At 36.9% G+C, this 17,689-nt stretch overlaps 1 protein-coding gene across 1 annotated transcript in view; it reads right to left on the bottom strand.

Annotated features, from left to right (window-relative positions):
• TMTC4 (transmembrane O-mannosyltransferase targeting cadherins 4) overlaps positions 1 to 17,689 on the bottom strand; it is an 83,518-nt gene that overhangs the window by 27,425 nt on the left and 38,404 nt on the right. Inside the window, exons 12-18 of the mRNA XM_054004577.1 lie at positions 13,856 to 13,935; positions 13,577 to 13,684; positions 13,311 to 13,452; positions 12,527 to 12,641; positions 11,951 to 12,063; positions 5,631 to 5,700; positions 4,950 to 5,115 (exon numbers count right to left, since the gene is read on the bottom strand). Coding sequence (XP_053860552.1) covers positions 4,964 to 5,115; positions 5,631 to 5,700; positions 11,951 to 12,063; positions 12,527 to 12,641; positions 13,311 to 13,452; positions 13,577 to 13,684; positions 13,856 to 13,935 — 780 coding nt within the window. The 3' untranslated portion in view covers positions 4,950 to 4,963. The remainder of the gene's footprint in view (positions 1 to 4,949; positions 5,116 to 5,630; positions 5,701 to 11,950; positions 12,064 to 12,526; positions 12,642 to 13,310; positions 13,453 to 13,576; positions 13,685 to 13,855; positions 13,936 to 17,689) is intronic.

Below are 17,689 nucleotides of genomic sequence, written 5' to 3'. Positions count from 1 at the left end.
GAGATAGTAGCTCCTGCTTTCTATAAGTTATCATTTTAGAGACTGAATTAATTAGTTAAGTATTCCATTGCTTTCTTCAGGTTCTGCTTTTTGTTTATTTGTTTAGGCACACACATTCAACATCAATAGACTCATGCTGAATCAAGATTTTGAACTGTTACTCTAAGAGGAAGAATGTCTTCCTGTATGTCCCAGTCATAATCTGCCAGGCCCATTAGGTTTTTTTCCTAGCTTACTAGGAAGATTTTGATTCAAAACCCTGAATCAAAAACTTACTACAAAAATAACAATTGTCACAATTAAAACATAGGCAAAAAGAGATAGCAAAATGCAGATTTATTTCATAGCTTCATTGCAAATGTATTTACTTCCTGCTCAGCTGAAAATAAATTGGAACATACCATTGGCTCTAAATGATTAATACTACATAAAAAAAGTTCAGCTCAGAAATCACAAGCTACAAGTTTCAGTACCTGCAGGAATTTTTCCTAACAAAAATACTTACTTTAAAAAGCCCTGAACCACTTGACATGTATCATCACTGACACACACGGAACACCCATGCCACAACACGGCAGTGCAACTTTCTAACACAAGGTAATCAGTCCTCCAATGCTCAATAGTCCATGCAACTGTGCACATCCTCTTCCTTGGAGAGAGATATAGTCCTTTTTCTTTAAAGCACAGGGTTCAAGTTGCTGTGTTTATAACATTACACCTATGTACAATCACGTTATTGTGGAGCCCAGCACAGTCTGAAGGGCCCTTTACTAGTGCCACCTGCTACTTTGGGTGTTCCATGACACAAATGTGGCTCCCTCAGCTTTTATGTCGCAGAAATCCAGCCATGTGATCTCACTTTTGCTCCTAGCAAAATTTAGTCTTTTTGAGTTAAACGTGCCCTCATTTAGACACATCTGGTAGAGACACACCAAGAGTTGTGGAAGGGAGCACTATTCAGTGAGAGGGCCAAGTTGAGAAGCACATGGGAATCTACATGTAATGACAGGTACATGAATGTACCAATATTCATGTGAAATATGGGACACAGGCAGGAACCAGCAAATAAATATCAAAAGATATCAAAACAAAAAAACCTCACCATACCGAAACACACGGTGCTATCACATTTAACATTCTAACACCTACAGCTTGAAATAGCAACTGGAACTTACAGGAAAAAATACAAATCTCACTGTTGAGAATTTAAGGAAAAAATATAAATCTCACTCTTGCAAATGTACAGTTGCTTTAGAATTGCTTTTTAAAATAGGAGTGAAGGACACTAAAATTTAATTCAATAAGAAGTTGTTACTGTTCATTACAGAAACATAAGCTAGCAATGAATTAAACGGGACATGAATGTTCTGTTTTCATACACAGGGATTTGTTGTTCAATTCTTTATCAGTCATGTAAATTTATCAAAATTAATTTGTTTTCTCCCACTCCCTCATCCAGCTACTCTCTGTCTCTCAAGGCAAGTACCTGCCAGTTTGCTTTAATGCCAGTCTTTTAACATTCTTGGTGTCAATAATGTATGAGAATGCTAGAGGGACCAGATTACTTCATGTATGGGATCAGATTACTTAAACTGAAAGCAGCAGTGAGATTTTTCTTCATGTATATGAGCTGATCACCTTAGTTACCCTTTGAAGTTAGTGAAGATGAATATCTCCTTCAAGTATGACTTCCCACATCCTAAAAATGCTTTTTTTCCCCCAGTGACTATATGGAGAAACTAGGATGAACAGCTTAGATACAGGTATCTGAAATATGAAGGAAAAGGTTCCCAGTGAATAAGCCAAATATTTTTAACAAACCATTCAAAAGTATTCTAGATTTTTATTTCTTAGTGCCCATAAACACACACACAACCCACATCTCTAAAGTTTAAATACTATGAAATTAAATAACAGGAAACTTCATGTTCATGTCATTGATCTAGACACAATAAAGACATACAATTAGGAAACTCCACTGGAAGTTTTTGGTGAAAAGAGACTAACATCCACAGCAGTCATTGTGACTGTTTTCTTGACTCCAGTCTGTGCATTAAATCATTCTGTTTCTCTTCTCTAAACTGTATTTGAGCAAGTAATCATTCTCAAAGAAAAAAAAAAAAAAAAAAAAAGGAAGAAAAAAGGCTTTGTAATTTCCCTAGAGAATCAAATAGGCCAACTGATAAGGAAACTTTAATCTTCTGGAATTAGCAATGGGAAAAAAAAAATCAGCATGCTGGAAAGATAGGCAATATTTGTAACTACAGTTATGTACAAGCCCACTTTTTCTTCATCCTTTTCTCTTTGAAGTGTTCTGCACTGTTCCAGGAGTCAGTTATGAGGTAAGAAAAAACAATAAAAAGGTTAACATTATAACCATTTTAATAAAAGCCACTGCACTGTTTGCACTTTCAAAATATTTCTGAAAATAAAGTAAAAAATATTTAGTATTCTTAAAAGTCTTAAGGAAGTTTTTATTACAAAAGCAGTCATCTTTGTGGCTTCTTCTGAACACAATTCTGCCTCAACATTAAACTCAGACATATGGGTATGCTTCATATTGCCATCATACAAGTAATGACATTGAATTTCTATAGCAGTAAATATTATATAAAACAAATAAACCCTCACAAAAATATATACAGGTAGCCAGCAAGCTAATCAAAAAGAAATTATGTTGTCTGTACTGAAAAGTAAACACTATTTTCAAATACTAACAAAACATCCAACTTGTTTGTCTGCCTCTTCTGTCTTAAGACTCTTGAATAGAAGGACTTCCACAGAAGAATTTCTACAACTTTGGTTTATAATGACCTAGAAAAAATTAATCTCTCATACATAATATTGATCTAGTGGATGTCTTTAAAGCTGATATGGAAAGCAACAGGGAAAACTACACATGTGGACTTTATGAGGAGAATAATAATTTAAACTCAGGATGTCATATTCCAAATATACAGAAAGGACCAGATTATAGTAAACATATTTATCTTCTTCTATAAATTAGCTCATCCAGCCAGAACCCTACTCTTTAATTCCTCATGACTGAAAAAGCTACATGTTTTGTCTATCTGATGAATAGTAGGCTATGTATGGAAATCCTTAGGAACCTGCTGCTTGTACTGAAAGGTGTATCTCTTTCAGCACCTTTCAGATACAAAAGTTGGTACTAAGCTATGCTGGTCATTGGAAGATGATTAGCCATACTGGTGCAGTGTTCTGCTTGCCAGATACTTATCAAAGAGCATGCTTGGATCATATTAAAAAAAAAAATTCTGAAAACTTTGTCCAGAAACCAGAAGAAATGGAAACAATTGCCACGGCTTTGTACCCTATGTGAACTAATTAGTCCCGCTGAGAAACAGGCTATATTTGCAGGAGAGGAGCACACATACATGCCTCTGGCACCACAACTAAAACCAGTATGTAGCCATGTTAGTTCGTTCAAAGCCAAAATGGTGGACAGCACCACACTGCCACAGCCTTGCTGGCTAGATCTACAGTTAGTGTGGCAAAAATAATACACTAAAGTACCTGCATGACTTGTAGTACCTGAGCTAGCTTTGATCATACTGTGCTGATCAATTTCTTCCAGGGGACATGGATGGCAAGAATAAAGGAATACGAAAAGAAAGGTAAAGTTCCCCAGCTTTCATATCCAATAGCAAACTTCAAATCTTAAACAAACAAACAAAACAAAACATCTCAAAAAAAACCAAAGAAACAGGAAAAAATAACCACCAGCAAATAAACAGACATGTTACTACTTCCTGAAGCAGGAATGTAAATATATAGTACATGACAACTCTGGACAGCCAGAGTTCAAATGTGTATTAAAGCATAGCCACTTTTGAGAGGTAACATGGTATCAACATAAACCACCTCTGAATCATCCCACATCAATGTGCTCAGTTTATGCATTAACAGCTATGCTTATTTATCTGCCCCTTCAGCAAACACATGAGCCATGGGAGACAAAGGTGAAGCCAGGTAACAGATCAACAGCCAAGGTCAGGTCTTCTGCCCAGTAACTGTTCCACAGAAATTCTCTCTTTATTCCCCAGCAATATTGGAGCTGAAAGGTGTAATGTCCTTAGCCAGAAAGCACTGAATTGCCTGAGAACACAGCAATTAGCCCCTACAGATAACATACTGATTTTAAACCACTGACCTGCCATAGGAACTAAAGCAACTCTGACTTGTTGTCCATGTTGTCTGTGGTAGATGAGGCTGCCTGCAAGAACAGAAACTCTACCTGACTCCTCTGTTGCCTCACCTTCTTTTCATTAGCTGCTTGCTAAAATCTCCATCTAACAGTATTTTCTGTACTCAAGCATACCTGAGCAGTACACTGGCTGACAGACATTTATGGTCAAATCCTTGCCCTTATTTACTCCTGTACAAATCTTGACACTTCACAGGCTGGTGACAGAAATGAGCATAAGGGCTTAACTCAAATTATTATGAGTACATGTGCTGATGTGCTCCAGCACTCATGTGAGAATTCATTCTTCCACTGGCTCTGCAGGACTGCCACTGGAAGGCAGTAATAAAACTGAAGTGGACAGATATTTTTTCATACTTGAAAAGATCAGGATTTAAACAGGAAATAGCACTTTTAAGTATCTCTTTCAGAAATAAAACTGCCTCCTGCTATTCATCCCACTACTAAAAAGTCAGATGAAGATATCAAATTACATGTGTATGCTGTGAAATTCCATCTGCATTGCTTTCATATACCTATAAAAATCTTCTAATGGACTTTAAAAGCAGTTCAAGTGAAAATAAAATGATCCCTCAAGCTGAAATGTTAGGATCTGTAGAAGGGCAAGACAGGACATTCAAGTGTGCGGTGCTGGTGGTGTTGTTTTTGAGAAATGATGACTGAAGCCTGTACACGGTCAAAAGTACCCATGTAACAGTAGTCATAAACAGCATGCACGGGCAACCTGAAAAGGGAACATCAGCCACCGCCTTTCTTTTGCAACTGCTCCAGTTTTCTTCTTAAGAGGTTGTAGTTTTCCTTGGTTCCTGGTGCCGTGGGATCAAGCTTCAGAGAGACTTCATAGTGCTTCTTCGCCAAGTCAAGGTTTCCCCAGCGATGATAAAGCACAGCTGGAACATCAGTGGGGAATTTCATTAGCAATATTGTTGAATAACGTACAGTCTTGCCAATCACTTGGAGAACAACATTGAGGTATTTGTTTCCAGTGAGGGTCTGTCACTGGCTGGTGGCACAGTAGCTGCTTGTTCTGTTGCCAAATGCAGGAGCAAAGCCTGGGAGCAGAACTGGCATGGGAATGATGAAGGAATGAATTACAATGGAGCCATAAATGGCAGCTCTTATCTGGTGAGCTCATTGCGGGTTACAAGCATAGCATAAATGAACCAATTTGCAGACACTAAAGTGCAGCTACCTCTGGGCTGGATTTTGCAGCCCTCTTGATCTGTCATATCATGTGACAGCTTTTCTGGCTTTAGTGCCCTGTTCTGGCTGGCAGTTCTTCTAGAAAGTAAAATAGAAATCTGCCCAGCAAGAAGAAGGCTCAAAAGATTGCTTTTTCTTTTTACACACAATGAATATGAAGCAAATAAACAATACAGCTGATAAGATTTAGAAAGGCTCTTACCCAAATTACCGTGATAACTGGCAGCATTTGGATTGGCTTTAATTGCCTTGAGGAACAAAGCTTCAGATTCCTGAATAATTTAAAATAACAAGTCATCAGGAAAGTCCATTTTCATATACATATTTTACCCACCACTGTAATTACAAACCCTCCGAAACTATGCCATATCTATATGATACTACCATATAAATATCCTGATCCTGCCTGATCCTGTAGCTCAGGTAGCTACAGCCCCCTGAAACCAGGATAATTCTGCAAATAAATGTCATGTTTCCATAGGCTGCTGTTATTTTAGCAGAAATTTATTAAGCACTAGTAAAGTGTGCTCTTTATCTAAAGCACCTTTTTTAAAATAGTTATAGTATTTTCAAACATTACCTGCTGAAGTTTTCCCTACTTATGCAATCAAATTAAGGAAATGTAATTTGGTATCTAAGCAAACTGCTTATAGATACATTTCCTTTTACAATAGTTTTAGCATTAAAAATACGGGCATTCCAGTAAATCCCTTTCAAACAGATGTTTCAGTTTGGTTCCCCATGAAGAGTAGCTGAGTACCTTTTACTTAAAAAATCATACCAAATCATATCATGCCATGCAACATCCTTTAGATTTTCCTCACCAGTTGTCTTCTCTGTTTTACTGCTTGCAATGTGTGCTCTTAAGACTCTTGATATCTGAGTACTTCTTAGAAAACCTCAGCTCTCTCACCTAATATTCAGAGAATAATTTACCACTAAATTTATTCTCTAATTAAAACAATTCTATTTTTCCAAACTAGCTGCTAATATTGGTACTTTTTTAACCAGAGCATATTTTCTGCAGAAGTTTAAAAAGTCACATCCTGCCCAATCCAAATAGAGCATATTTACTCACTAGCATGCAAGTTTAGATACTTGAGAGCAAATTTTACATAGATTTCTATGCTGTGCTGTGCTTTAGGGAAAGTTGTTAATTCAGTTTCAATGCAAATGACCTGAAGATAAAATTACCTCAATGTGGTAGGCTTCCATCTGAATGCACATGCTTGCTGTCTGAGGTATGTGAGAACAGTAACATGGAGAAAAGTCCTTTCCTTTGTGCTAAGCTTTCACTGCTTAAAATAAAACACAGGCTCTACTGAAAAAGAAAACCTGTCAGCCAGATTTTTGGTTCCACCATCTTCTCATGTCAAGCATGAAATAACTCTCTGTAAGGGTCCCTTCAGGGGAAAAGAAATTTCTGATGTCAAGATTGAGTCACTCAGCTCTGAGTGACTTAAGAGCCTCCCCATATGTCCAAATTCAAGCCCAAACTAAAAGCATTGCTGAGCACAGCTGAGACTGCCATTCTCAAGCCAGGAGAGACTCATGCAGAAAGTGCCTTAATCTCCATGGGTCAAGGAAATTACAAACCCCAGGGTTCTCTGAACTAGTCCAGTGGAGGGCTATGAAGATGATGAGGGGTCTGGAGGATCTCTTATGAGGAAAGGCAGAAGGAGCTGGGCCTGCTTAGCCTCAAGAAGAGATGACTGAGAGACGACCTCAGTCCTCAGTGTCCAAGTATCTGAAGGGAGGGTGCCAAATGGATGAATCCAGGCTCTTCTCATTCATGCCATGCAACACCACAAGAGGCAACAAGCAGCAACTGATGCACGGGAAGTTCCACCTGAGCATGGGGAAGAACTTCTTTACTGTTCAGGTGACAGACCACCGGAACAGACTGACCAAAGAAGTTGTGCAGTGTCCTTCCCTGGAGATATTCAAAACTTGCTTGAACACGATTCTGTGCAACCTGCTCTAGGTGAACCTGCTTTAGCAGGGGGTTGGATGAAACAATCTCCAGAAGTCCCTTCCAATCTCAACTATTCTGTGATTCTGATTTTGTTTCAGGACAAGGAATATTTGGATAGGAGTTAACATGGGGAACCAGATATCTGCAAATTTATGTCCATAGTGCAAATTTTAGCATTGCTTTCCTGTGGCATGTGCAGTTGCTCCAGCATTCTCATATCCAGACTATTAACATTCCTGGATCCATTGGTCTTTTTGAAACCCATACTGTTTGTGATTTCATTCATATTTTGGATGATGGGACTGAATGCAGTTTCAAAACTTTACAGATAGCATCTAAGAGGAGGGAGAAATACGTTGGAAGGGAGAACAGCCATTTTGAGGGACCTGGGCAGGGCAGAGAAACAGACTAGCAGGAATCACAGAATGGTTGAAGATGGAATGGATCTCTGGTGGCCATGTGGTTTTGATAAGTACTTCCAAGACCACACCTGGAGTATGTGTTAAGGCTGAGGGTCTCCGTTACAAGAAAGACACAGACATACTCCAGTGAGTTTTGCAGAGAGCCACCAAAATGGAACAGGGCTGAAGCACAAGACGTGCAAAGACCAGCTGAGAGAACTGGATCTTTTCAGCCTTCAGGAGAGATGAAGGTGCTGCCTACAACTACCTGATGAGATAATACAGAGAAGACGGAAACAGACTCTTCTCACATGTCTGTGAGATGGGATGAGATATAATGGATGCAAACTGGCATACAAGAAATTCCAGTTAAAGGAAACATAAATTTGTTTTAATAATAAAGTTGATCATGCATTGAAAGATGCTGTCCAGAGAGGTTATAGAATCTCTATTGACAGAGATATTCAGGATTCAACTGGAACTGGCACTGGTTTGTGTTAGGGGTTGGACTAGATGACCTCTAGATGTCATTTCCAGGCAAAATTATTCCATGATTTCCATGTTTCTCAGTCACCTGAGAAACATACTGAGACTCAAAAATTTGGCAAGTGGTGCAAGATAACCTCCTCGTTCCATGCAACTCTCAAGTCCTAAAAATCAACAGTGGATTGGCATTTGAAAGCATGCAGTAACTTCAAGTCCCACAAAGTTGTGTTTTTTCCCACTCCAGATTTTACTATTTTGATGTAGTAAATCTCTTTTTTCATCACTAGTCAGGTTAACGGCAGTCAAAATGAAAGATACGCTGACCATTTAAATTAACCTTATGCCTAAAAGTTGCCACCTACACAGAGGAGGAGCACCTAATTTACAGACTTGCATCCTTTCACTGCTGAAGGACAGTGGGGCAGCACGTGCAATGTGCTTCCAGGTAATTTAATGAAATAGATATTCAAGAGGTGGCTGCCATTACCATACATCTTCAACTCCATGCTGAGAATATTTTTATCACTACTGCTTTGCTCAGCAACTAGTAGAAGCATAGTGGTTGTTTAAAGGCTATTTAAGGTGCATTATATTCATATTATTGTGGATATATGGAGTAAATATACATTCCAGTATATCACTGGTATTTCAAATTGCTGCATCTTGCCAAATCTTCAAGTGTTGCCAAGAAACTTGCAGCTTGCATATAGCAAAGGCTTGGGGTAAGCACACCGCATTCCATCTGCTGCCAAGGCCACAAAATTGTAGTCTGGCTTTATTTCAAATACAAAAAATGCTGAATGGTTTCAATTTATTGCACTTTTAACAGAAAAAGCATAGATGTATATGTAACAAAAATATAGCACACATCTTTTTCAAAGAACTAAAGATAGCTTGGTTCTTCATCAATTGAGATAAGAACAAGCATTCAAAGGAGAGTCTAACTTGGTATAACAGATGTTAATTAAAAAACCCAAACAAAAAGCCACAGAAACAGCTCATCCTTTATATGCTTTTCTCTCTGGAACAATAAATCATTCATCACTAGATACAAACAAAAAATAAAGGGCTGTGGTTTTTTTTTTTTGTGACGTAGGAAACCTATCTTCTGCTGAAAATGAAAATGCATTTGAAACTGAAGGAGAATGTTGTGTGCTTATTGGAAGGAGGAGAATGTTGTATGCTTATTGGAAGGAAATCTCTCACAACCTAATAAAACCTTTTTGACTCAGTGTCTTTTAAAATAAAAGATAACAAAAAACCCCAGAACAAATCTTCTTGCACGACAACATAGTAGAGCCAGCATAGTAGCAACTTTTATACAGACACATAACGAGTGACCTAATAAATTAAATGCCTGAGGTTATACAACACATCAGACACAGCCAGGCAGCACTCTGAAAATTACCTCCATCACCTTGACAGTCTCCATCCCCCATTCCTCCCCTCCAATTCCATTCAATAAAAATTCTCAAAGAGCCATCCATTTTTCTGTTTTTACATGGTGAGGGGGTGGACAAGAAATCTGAATTTTTCATGCTTTTTTTTTTTTGTCAGTAAGCATTCTCTCATTACAAACAAATCTGTATCTCCTCTTTCCAGGCAATGCCAAATACAGCTGCTGAGATCATAACCTTTGTAAGTGAGCCCACTTTCCAATTCCCTTAATTTGCTCTCCCTGTTATAACCCATCAGTTTTTAGTGACTAGTTAAGCTCTGCACAAATCTACCACTCCATATTGAACTATTAAAACACTCACTGGCGTCCTGTTTTTTTTCCTAGGCTCCACTACTCCTTTTGCTTTTTTCAGAATATGGACTTAAAAGCTGCACTTTCCCCTACTCTTACTTCTACATTGTCTCCAACATGTTCTCCTGCAGCATAATAATCTTTCAGGTCTGGCAATCAAAACTACTGTCTTCTTTTTTATTTTTTAAATGCACTAAGAGAGACTTGTCTCTCCTACACCTGGAAAAAATTTTTAGCTTGTTTTCAACTTATTTTTTTCCACTTTATTTCATCATAAATGCTCTTTATTCTGCCATGCTACATATTCTTCCTGATGAATGACTATAAAATCCTCTATTCTTCCACAGGCCTGACTCACCAAAATAATTCTAGCAATTACCTCCTCCATAATCTTATACCTTATGCATTTTGGATGTTAATTTGTATTCTTCTGGAACTTTACTAAACCAACCTAAAATACGTATTTTATAACAGTCTCAGGTGGAGAGAGAAAATAATTAGAGTGTCAAGGAAAAAAACCCAGCCAGTATAGAAAACCAGTAACAGGCTGTTTAAAAGCATTACTAACACAAACAAAAGCCAGAGCAGTGTTGTCACAGGCCCTGGCCTCACATGTGGACAGGTCAGGATTCCACAGCTGAACAATACTGTAGAAATATAAGTGGTCACAGTAACTACAGGAAAAATGTATCTGTTTTGAGAATCATGGACTTACTAAAGTTGGAAAAGACCTTTAAGATCATGAGGTTAACTGTAAACCCTGCATCACCATTAACTGTGTCCTCAAGTGCCATATCCATACATTTTTTGAACACTTCCAGGGATGGTGACTCCATCACTTCCCTGGGCAATCAGGTGCAAGTTTTTACAAACCCTTTTGCGAAAAAAAATTCCTAATATCTAATTTAAACCTTTCCTGGTGCAACTTAGGCCATTTCCTCCTGTCAAGTTTCATATCATAGAATCTTCTTACTTTGTATATAAATGAGGATGTTCCTGCAGTGCTGTTAACATTATCGCTATCAAAAAGATATCAAACCCCTTAAAAGCCTAAAAAAACTTTAAAAAAGGTTCAGTAAATGATGTTTTGCTAAGGAACACCAAGGACTTATTATTAATTTGTCCCTATCATACACCTAAATCACTGATTATAGAGTCAGTTTAAACAACTAACTATATTAAATGTATATGATTTATTCTCTGTCATATAAGCTTATCATCTGATACAATTCCCTTTGGAAAACAAGTCATTCTCATCAGTTTCATTACATTTACTACTTGCAAATGAAGGTAGTGAAATGCTGAGGTACCACTCACATGCAGGTCCACTGCATCCAAGAAAAAGTTAAATACATTAAGCAATGTATGTACTTTCTCTCGTAGCATTCTGAGATCACCCAACCACACTCTGTGATTAACAAACTCATATTACTATATTTTAGATCGTGTCTGAGGCAAAAAGGCTAGAATTCTTATCTATAGATATGTATTCACAGAATACATAGCAAAAGCACAAGGACTAGCCTGTCCCATCTAATTTGAGTTCCTGAAACAAGGTCTCTTAATTCAATGCAGGCTCTCTCCCTCAGCAGTGAAGCAACACAAGACCCTAAGTGCCCTCTAGCGTGCTTAAGAGCCTATTTCTCTCCACTGACCACTGACATAGTGTAGGGCAGCAACATTTGTAACCCAGGCATCTAAAATAAGGAGAGATAAGCTCAAGACAGAATCACACACCAATTCTATGGCAGAAAAGGGCACTGAAACATTTTAAACAGATTATGTAAGTCATAGTCCACAATGATCTCCTCAAATGGTTTCTACAAAAAACGTAGATGGAGTTTAATTAAGGGAAAAAACCCAACTAAACCAACCCAAAGCCCTAGAGTTAAAAAGCTCTAGTTACCTACCTTATATTTTTGTGACTTCCCCAGTACATTAGCCAAGGAAAACATAAGAGAATGATCATTAGGTATTAATTCCAGGGCTTCTCTTCCAACTGCTTCTGCTTGAGCTAGATTGCCTGGGAACCCAGGTAGCAGAAAAAGAGAAGGCACGTTTTAACACAGCCTTATTAGTTCATGCTGCAAGCACAGATATTTTACAAGTAGCTGACTGCATAATTTTTTAGAGAAAACCAGGTATCACACACACAAATGTAAAATCCTGTAGACTAGGCAACAGAATATCTCCATCTTGTTTTCAACAAATAACACCTTCAGAAGAACAACAAAGCAAAGTTCAGGAATTTAATTTATAATACAAACATGCTTGCATAATGATGGCATTTTAAGTAAATATCAGAAATTCAATTTATGGGCTGGATTTCAAGTGATGCTTTAAATCCAGAGTCAGAAGGCATTCTTATAGTATTAGAGGGTGTCTGGTAGCCAAAGAGGTAGAGATTCTTTTAGATAAAACCAGATAAAGGTTTAAGTTTTTCTAGACACTGAATTATTCATTAAAACATTCAAACAGACCTTTACCTGTGTTATCAAGCAATATTATCATATTGTTCCAGGCCAAACTGTGCTCTGGTTTCAGGACTGTAGCATTCCTCCATGCATTCAATGCATCTATATGGCGATTCAAATCTGCATACTAAAACAAAAGAAAAATCCAGTAATTTTGCTATTGCTTGCTTTACTTTCCTATTATTCACTAAAGACACTAAAAAGTCATTAATGTCTTGTCCCTTCTAGTAGGATTTCTTTCTATAGACAAAAATGAATATAAAAGGAATACTCTTGTATTATGGAAGATAAGAATGCTATATACTAATTTTCCTTTTCTGTTCTCTGGAAGTGAGGCTTGTTTTCAAATATGCACGTACCAATAGAATAAGTAGAAGAAACAGCATACAATTTCTCTCTACACAAGAGTTTTAGTAAATATTTAATGTACATATTTCCAAAAATCTAATTTGAATTTTTTTGCATAGTTCTACTAGCTAAGAATATAATAATGAATGCAAAACATTGGGAAATGATTAATAATACCTTTGGAAAAAAGAATTTTAAATCTGTATTTTTGTTTATACTTCTTTATATGATAAAGTAGGATTACCAAAGGTTGTATGGAAGGAAGTATACTGGGAAATCAATAGGAAAAGCTACAAAAGTATGAAATCACCATAAAATGCAATATAAGCAAACTGGGATAACTATCAGCTTTTAACATTACAGCAGAATTATATAAATCTATCTATATATACATACAGAAATACACACAGATTCCAGTCATAGCTATCATTTATTCAAAAGCACTTACCAACCGCCCTAAATTGTAGTAACAATCTGGATATTTTTTTCTGTGTTTAATTGCTGTCCAATAGCTTTGCTCTGCCTCTTCAAACCTTCTTAAACTGTTCTGCACTATTCCTAGATTCATCCATGCAGCAGCAAAATCAGGTCTGGGCAAATTGGGAAAAAAAAGCCAGCAAGAGAGAGACAATTAAGCATTTGAAACACAAAATCCTATTGTATCATTTTGGTTCAGTTGGTGCAAAACACTGCTTAGCATTGGTCTAAACATACTGTATTTGCACAGCTAAGGACAGCAACTCCTCTGCTTCATGGAGCTCATTTCTTTCTTTCAGAATATTTCCAAGGTTGTTCATGGCATGCACATATTTTGGATTCAACCTAAAATTTAAAATTCAAGAGATTATTATTATGTATGGCCATGTATTAATATATGCAAATTGCTAGCTTTGCAATGCTGCAGAACATGAAAATGAATACCTAAGCATTTTCTTCATGTTAAACATGAAAGCAATTTTAGGAAAGATCATTAAAGAGTAGAATTTCTAATACCTTACAGCTTCTCTGTAGTATTTGATTGCAGCACTTTGATTTCCTTTGTCAGCCAGGTTTTTGCCAACATTGTAGTGCACCTGAAAACACAGATGGATATTCCACCAGATGCCACACAGTCAGATATTTTGTGGAATCAAGTAGCTAAAAATTCTTTCTCTAAAAAGAAACAGTCAGCACTTGTGTCATTCATTACTGGCTTTTGGTGTATGTTGATACTTAGGATTGGATAATTCATACAATGAAGACAGTAAGACAAAATCTGAGGTACAGATCAGCTTACCTATTCCAGCTATTTAAGAAAGATTATTAATTTCCTAGTTTTAAAAATGAGGCCACCACACCTTTCACAAGGCACTTTGTATGGAGACCTCATGCTCTTAATTTCATTTGTTTGCCAGGTAAGAGAAAGTTTGACTCAAATCAAATCTATCTAATCCTTCAAAGCAGAAGGAATACTACAGCAATGTGTCAAACATTGTTTTCATTATAGCATAAACTAGAAGAAACTCAACAGTCACAAAAAACCCCCCCAAAAAAAGGTAACAGGCACAATTATTATCTAAGGATAAAAATGTATCAAAGAACATTTCTGAAATAATATGTACAGGAACATGTTGAAGACTTTGCCTGTTAAAAACTGAAGAATGAAGGAAGGATCTAGAGCTACAGGGAGAAGATGTGTCATCTTAATTTATGGCAAGAATAAATAGGAATAAATATATTTCAAGACAAATCTGAGTTGGAAGACAACTCAAATCCCACTTTAAGACAAATCTCAGAAGACTAAGTTACCTGGTTGAAACATACTGTGAGTACTGACTCTTGAAAAGAGATTTCTCAGCACCCAGATCAGGACTCATTATTTAGATTACTTTACTATTTGAAATCAAATTGTATGTACTTCCTCTAAAACAAACACATACACTATTTTTTCCCAAACTTTGAAAATCTAATTTCAAAACAGTATACAGATTGAAGATTGAAGTCCAAAAAGATAGGTTCATAATGCACTTAGATAAGTCTAATTCACCTTCTACATTCAAAAAAGGATTTATCTGACATGTCCATTAACTGAAAAACCCTAATTGCAGTTGGCACAGTATCTGGGACATACTGATCCAGCACACATGAGTGTTGGAGCCTAGTTGTTATGGTATTTAATTGTTGAATTTCATCTCTATATGATTGTAACATGCAGTAACATACCATCAACAAATAAAGTAAAGCTTTCTCAAATGGGAGAAAAAGTATTTTCACTGATTTTAAGGAGAGCAGAGATGCTATAAAGCTTACTAAGCATGCACAGAGGCAGTTCCTCACAATGTAAGATATAAAATAGCACACAAATTCAGCATCCCATAAAAGCAGTTCTAGCACAGCTTCCACAAAGAAAAAAATCCTGCCACTGTACTCCACATTCATATAATATGACAAGGCCCATGGCAAAGAAGCAGCAGAATGGTACATTTAGACTGAGAAATAACCAAACAAAGATCCATTGACAGTGTCAAAAAATACAAAAAGATAGAGCAGCATTTTCCCAGGAATCATTAAAGTAAAATGAAACCCTGAAAGAAGTTTCTCAGGACTGAATTCTATTTATATATCTCTTTCGGATATTATCGAGAACACTGAGACTCTTACCAAATTAGATTGCTCTGATTATCTATGTTGAAGTTCACATATTCAAATTTTACCCAGTTAAAAGACAAATTGTGGGAACACAAAATACTTAAAGATTTCACTGAACACTGGATGTTAGCCCTTGAAGTACATAACTTTACACTTCAGTATCAGCAAACAAAATTATGTTTAACTTGATTGAATTTCATTCTTTCAGAAGCTTTACAAAATGAAATTTGACTAAAGACTGGGACAGAGAAGATGAGAAAAATCTTGGTGTACACCAACCACTCAGTCTTTCACATATCAGCTGTCTTGTGTTAGGAAACAGCACTTCACTTTCTATTTTTTCACAGGTTTTTTAAAACATGTAATATCTTCACATCCATTTTTTCCCAAAAGTACCAGCAGCAAGAATATTTTTCTCATGTAAACAGAATTGTGCAGTCTGAAGAAAACCGAGAGATATCAATTCTTCCAAGTCAAAACATCAAATGAAGTATTAAGTGCACATATGCCTTTTGTGAACTGAACTAAAAAGATGTACTATACTCTATTAAACTGATTGCATAACTATTTAAATAAACTACTACCATTTTCAGTGGTGCCCTTTTCATTTCTTTTGCCCTCAGCTATAGCTCCTGTGTGAAAGGAATTGATGTTTCTATACAATACCCCCAGAAATGAAGGGCTCTTTGCTGTATGTAAGTTTTCTAATTTCCCTTCAAGTGAAATTGCAGCTTTAGTTCCTCTTAATACGGTGGCGACAAAGAAAGGAAGAGGAAAAAAGCCCGAAACCAAACATATCAAAAGAAGTGCCCAGCCTACCATCAACATCCAGTGACAAAACCAGTTGTTTTATAAATGGGTTATACGATGCAGTAACATCCTGCTCTGAAGAGCAGAAGCAGCAAAGCGTTCCCAGGCACATCCAGTCATCTGAGAGGTGTGGGTTACTTCTGCCATCCAGCTGTGTCTCTCACTTCAGTGGCCATGGCAGAGAGATGCCAAGGTCAGCCTTTAACTCACTCAAAGCAGGCCTGCAGTAACCACTGCTGTCTGCTGAGCACAGGGCTGTGACTCTCCTGCACAACACGGGGACACAAGTGCTTTCTATGTACCCATGGGTGGGAAGAATCTGGTCTTTAATAATGAGAGGCCGGTGAGTTGTTTAAAATTTCATTTCTAGAGGTGTGGTTCTTCTGTTTTTGACAGATATTGTGCATGCCAGCCTTGGAGGGAAGATTTTCCTTTCCTGGTTAAACATTTAAGAGCTCTTTGTTATTAAATGATTAAATATTAACTGGAAATGACGTATTACATTATACTCAGACGATCCTTTATCAATCTTAAACAGGCAATTACTTTACAGTAATAGCTCTAAAAGGAGCATTTTTCAGGGATGCATAGCAACACGTTATTCTCAGAAATCTAAAAGATCAGGTAAAAACACCCTAGGGTAGAACCTACTTTCTCTCAACAGGCATGTGCTGTTTAAGTTAACCATAGCACCAGAGCCTAGCCAAGATTTGGCTCTATGTATTTGTCTGTTCAATACCTCAATCAACCTAAGAAGCCAGTATAAAAAAGCACTGCATATTATTCTGTGCCAGATATACATAGTACTTGAACTCTTATTTAAATGTTAAATTTAAACAAGGAGAGGAAAAAAAAAATATTTTCCTATGCAAAAATGAAATTATTGCCAGACTGATTTTTTGATTTTGTTTTCCCTCAAAGCAGAACAGGAAGAAATTGAAATGTAATATAATCTTTTAGGAGGTACATCCTCTCAGTTGGAACACTACTATTACCACCAATTTTACTCTCTCTTCCTAGCTGCTGATAATCTCTTTTTCAGCAAATATGAACATTTACTGAGAAGGATGAAAGCAAAGCACAGATGTCAAAATTTCTCCAGGAACATGCAGATGCCTCTGTTCAATGCCAGCTTGTGTCATCAATCTTCTCTTTCTTCTACTACTAAAACTCTGTTTTCTAAATAATAATAAAACAAAGCTTTTTTGATATTCACATTTTGTTTGTGTATCTAATGTTGTCTAAAGATTCTTCTACATAACTGTGCTTGTATAAGCAAAAATTGACATCTAAAATGGTGGCAAAACACTGCAAATAACCCATATAAACACAGCCCACAGCACTTAAGTTAAATTCCTCAGAAGATAATCCCGTTTTAATATATAGCAT

Source organism: Vidua macroura, chromosome 2 (assembly GCF_024509145.1).
Source record: "Vidua macroura isolate BioBank_ID:100142 chromosome 2, ASM2450914v1, whole genome shotgun sequence".
Taxonomy (NCBI): Eukaryota; Metazoa; Chordata; class Aves; order Passeriformes; family Viduidae; genus Vidua; species Vidua macroura.
This window is presented reverse-complemented; position numbering and strand designations above follow the sequence as displayed.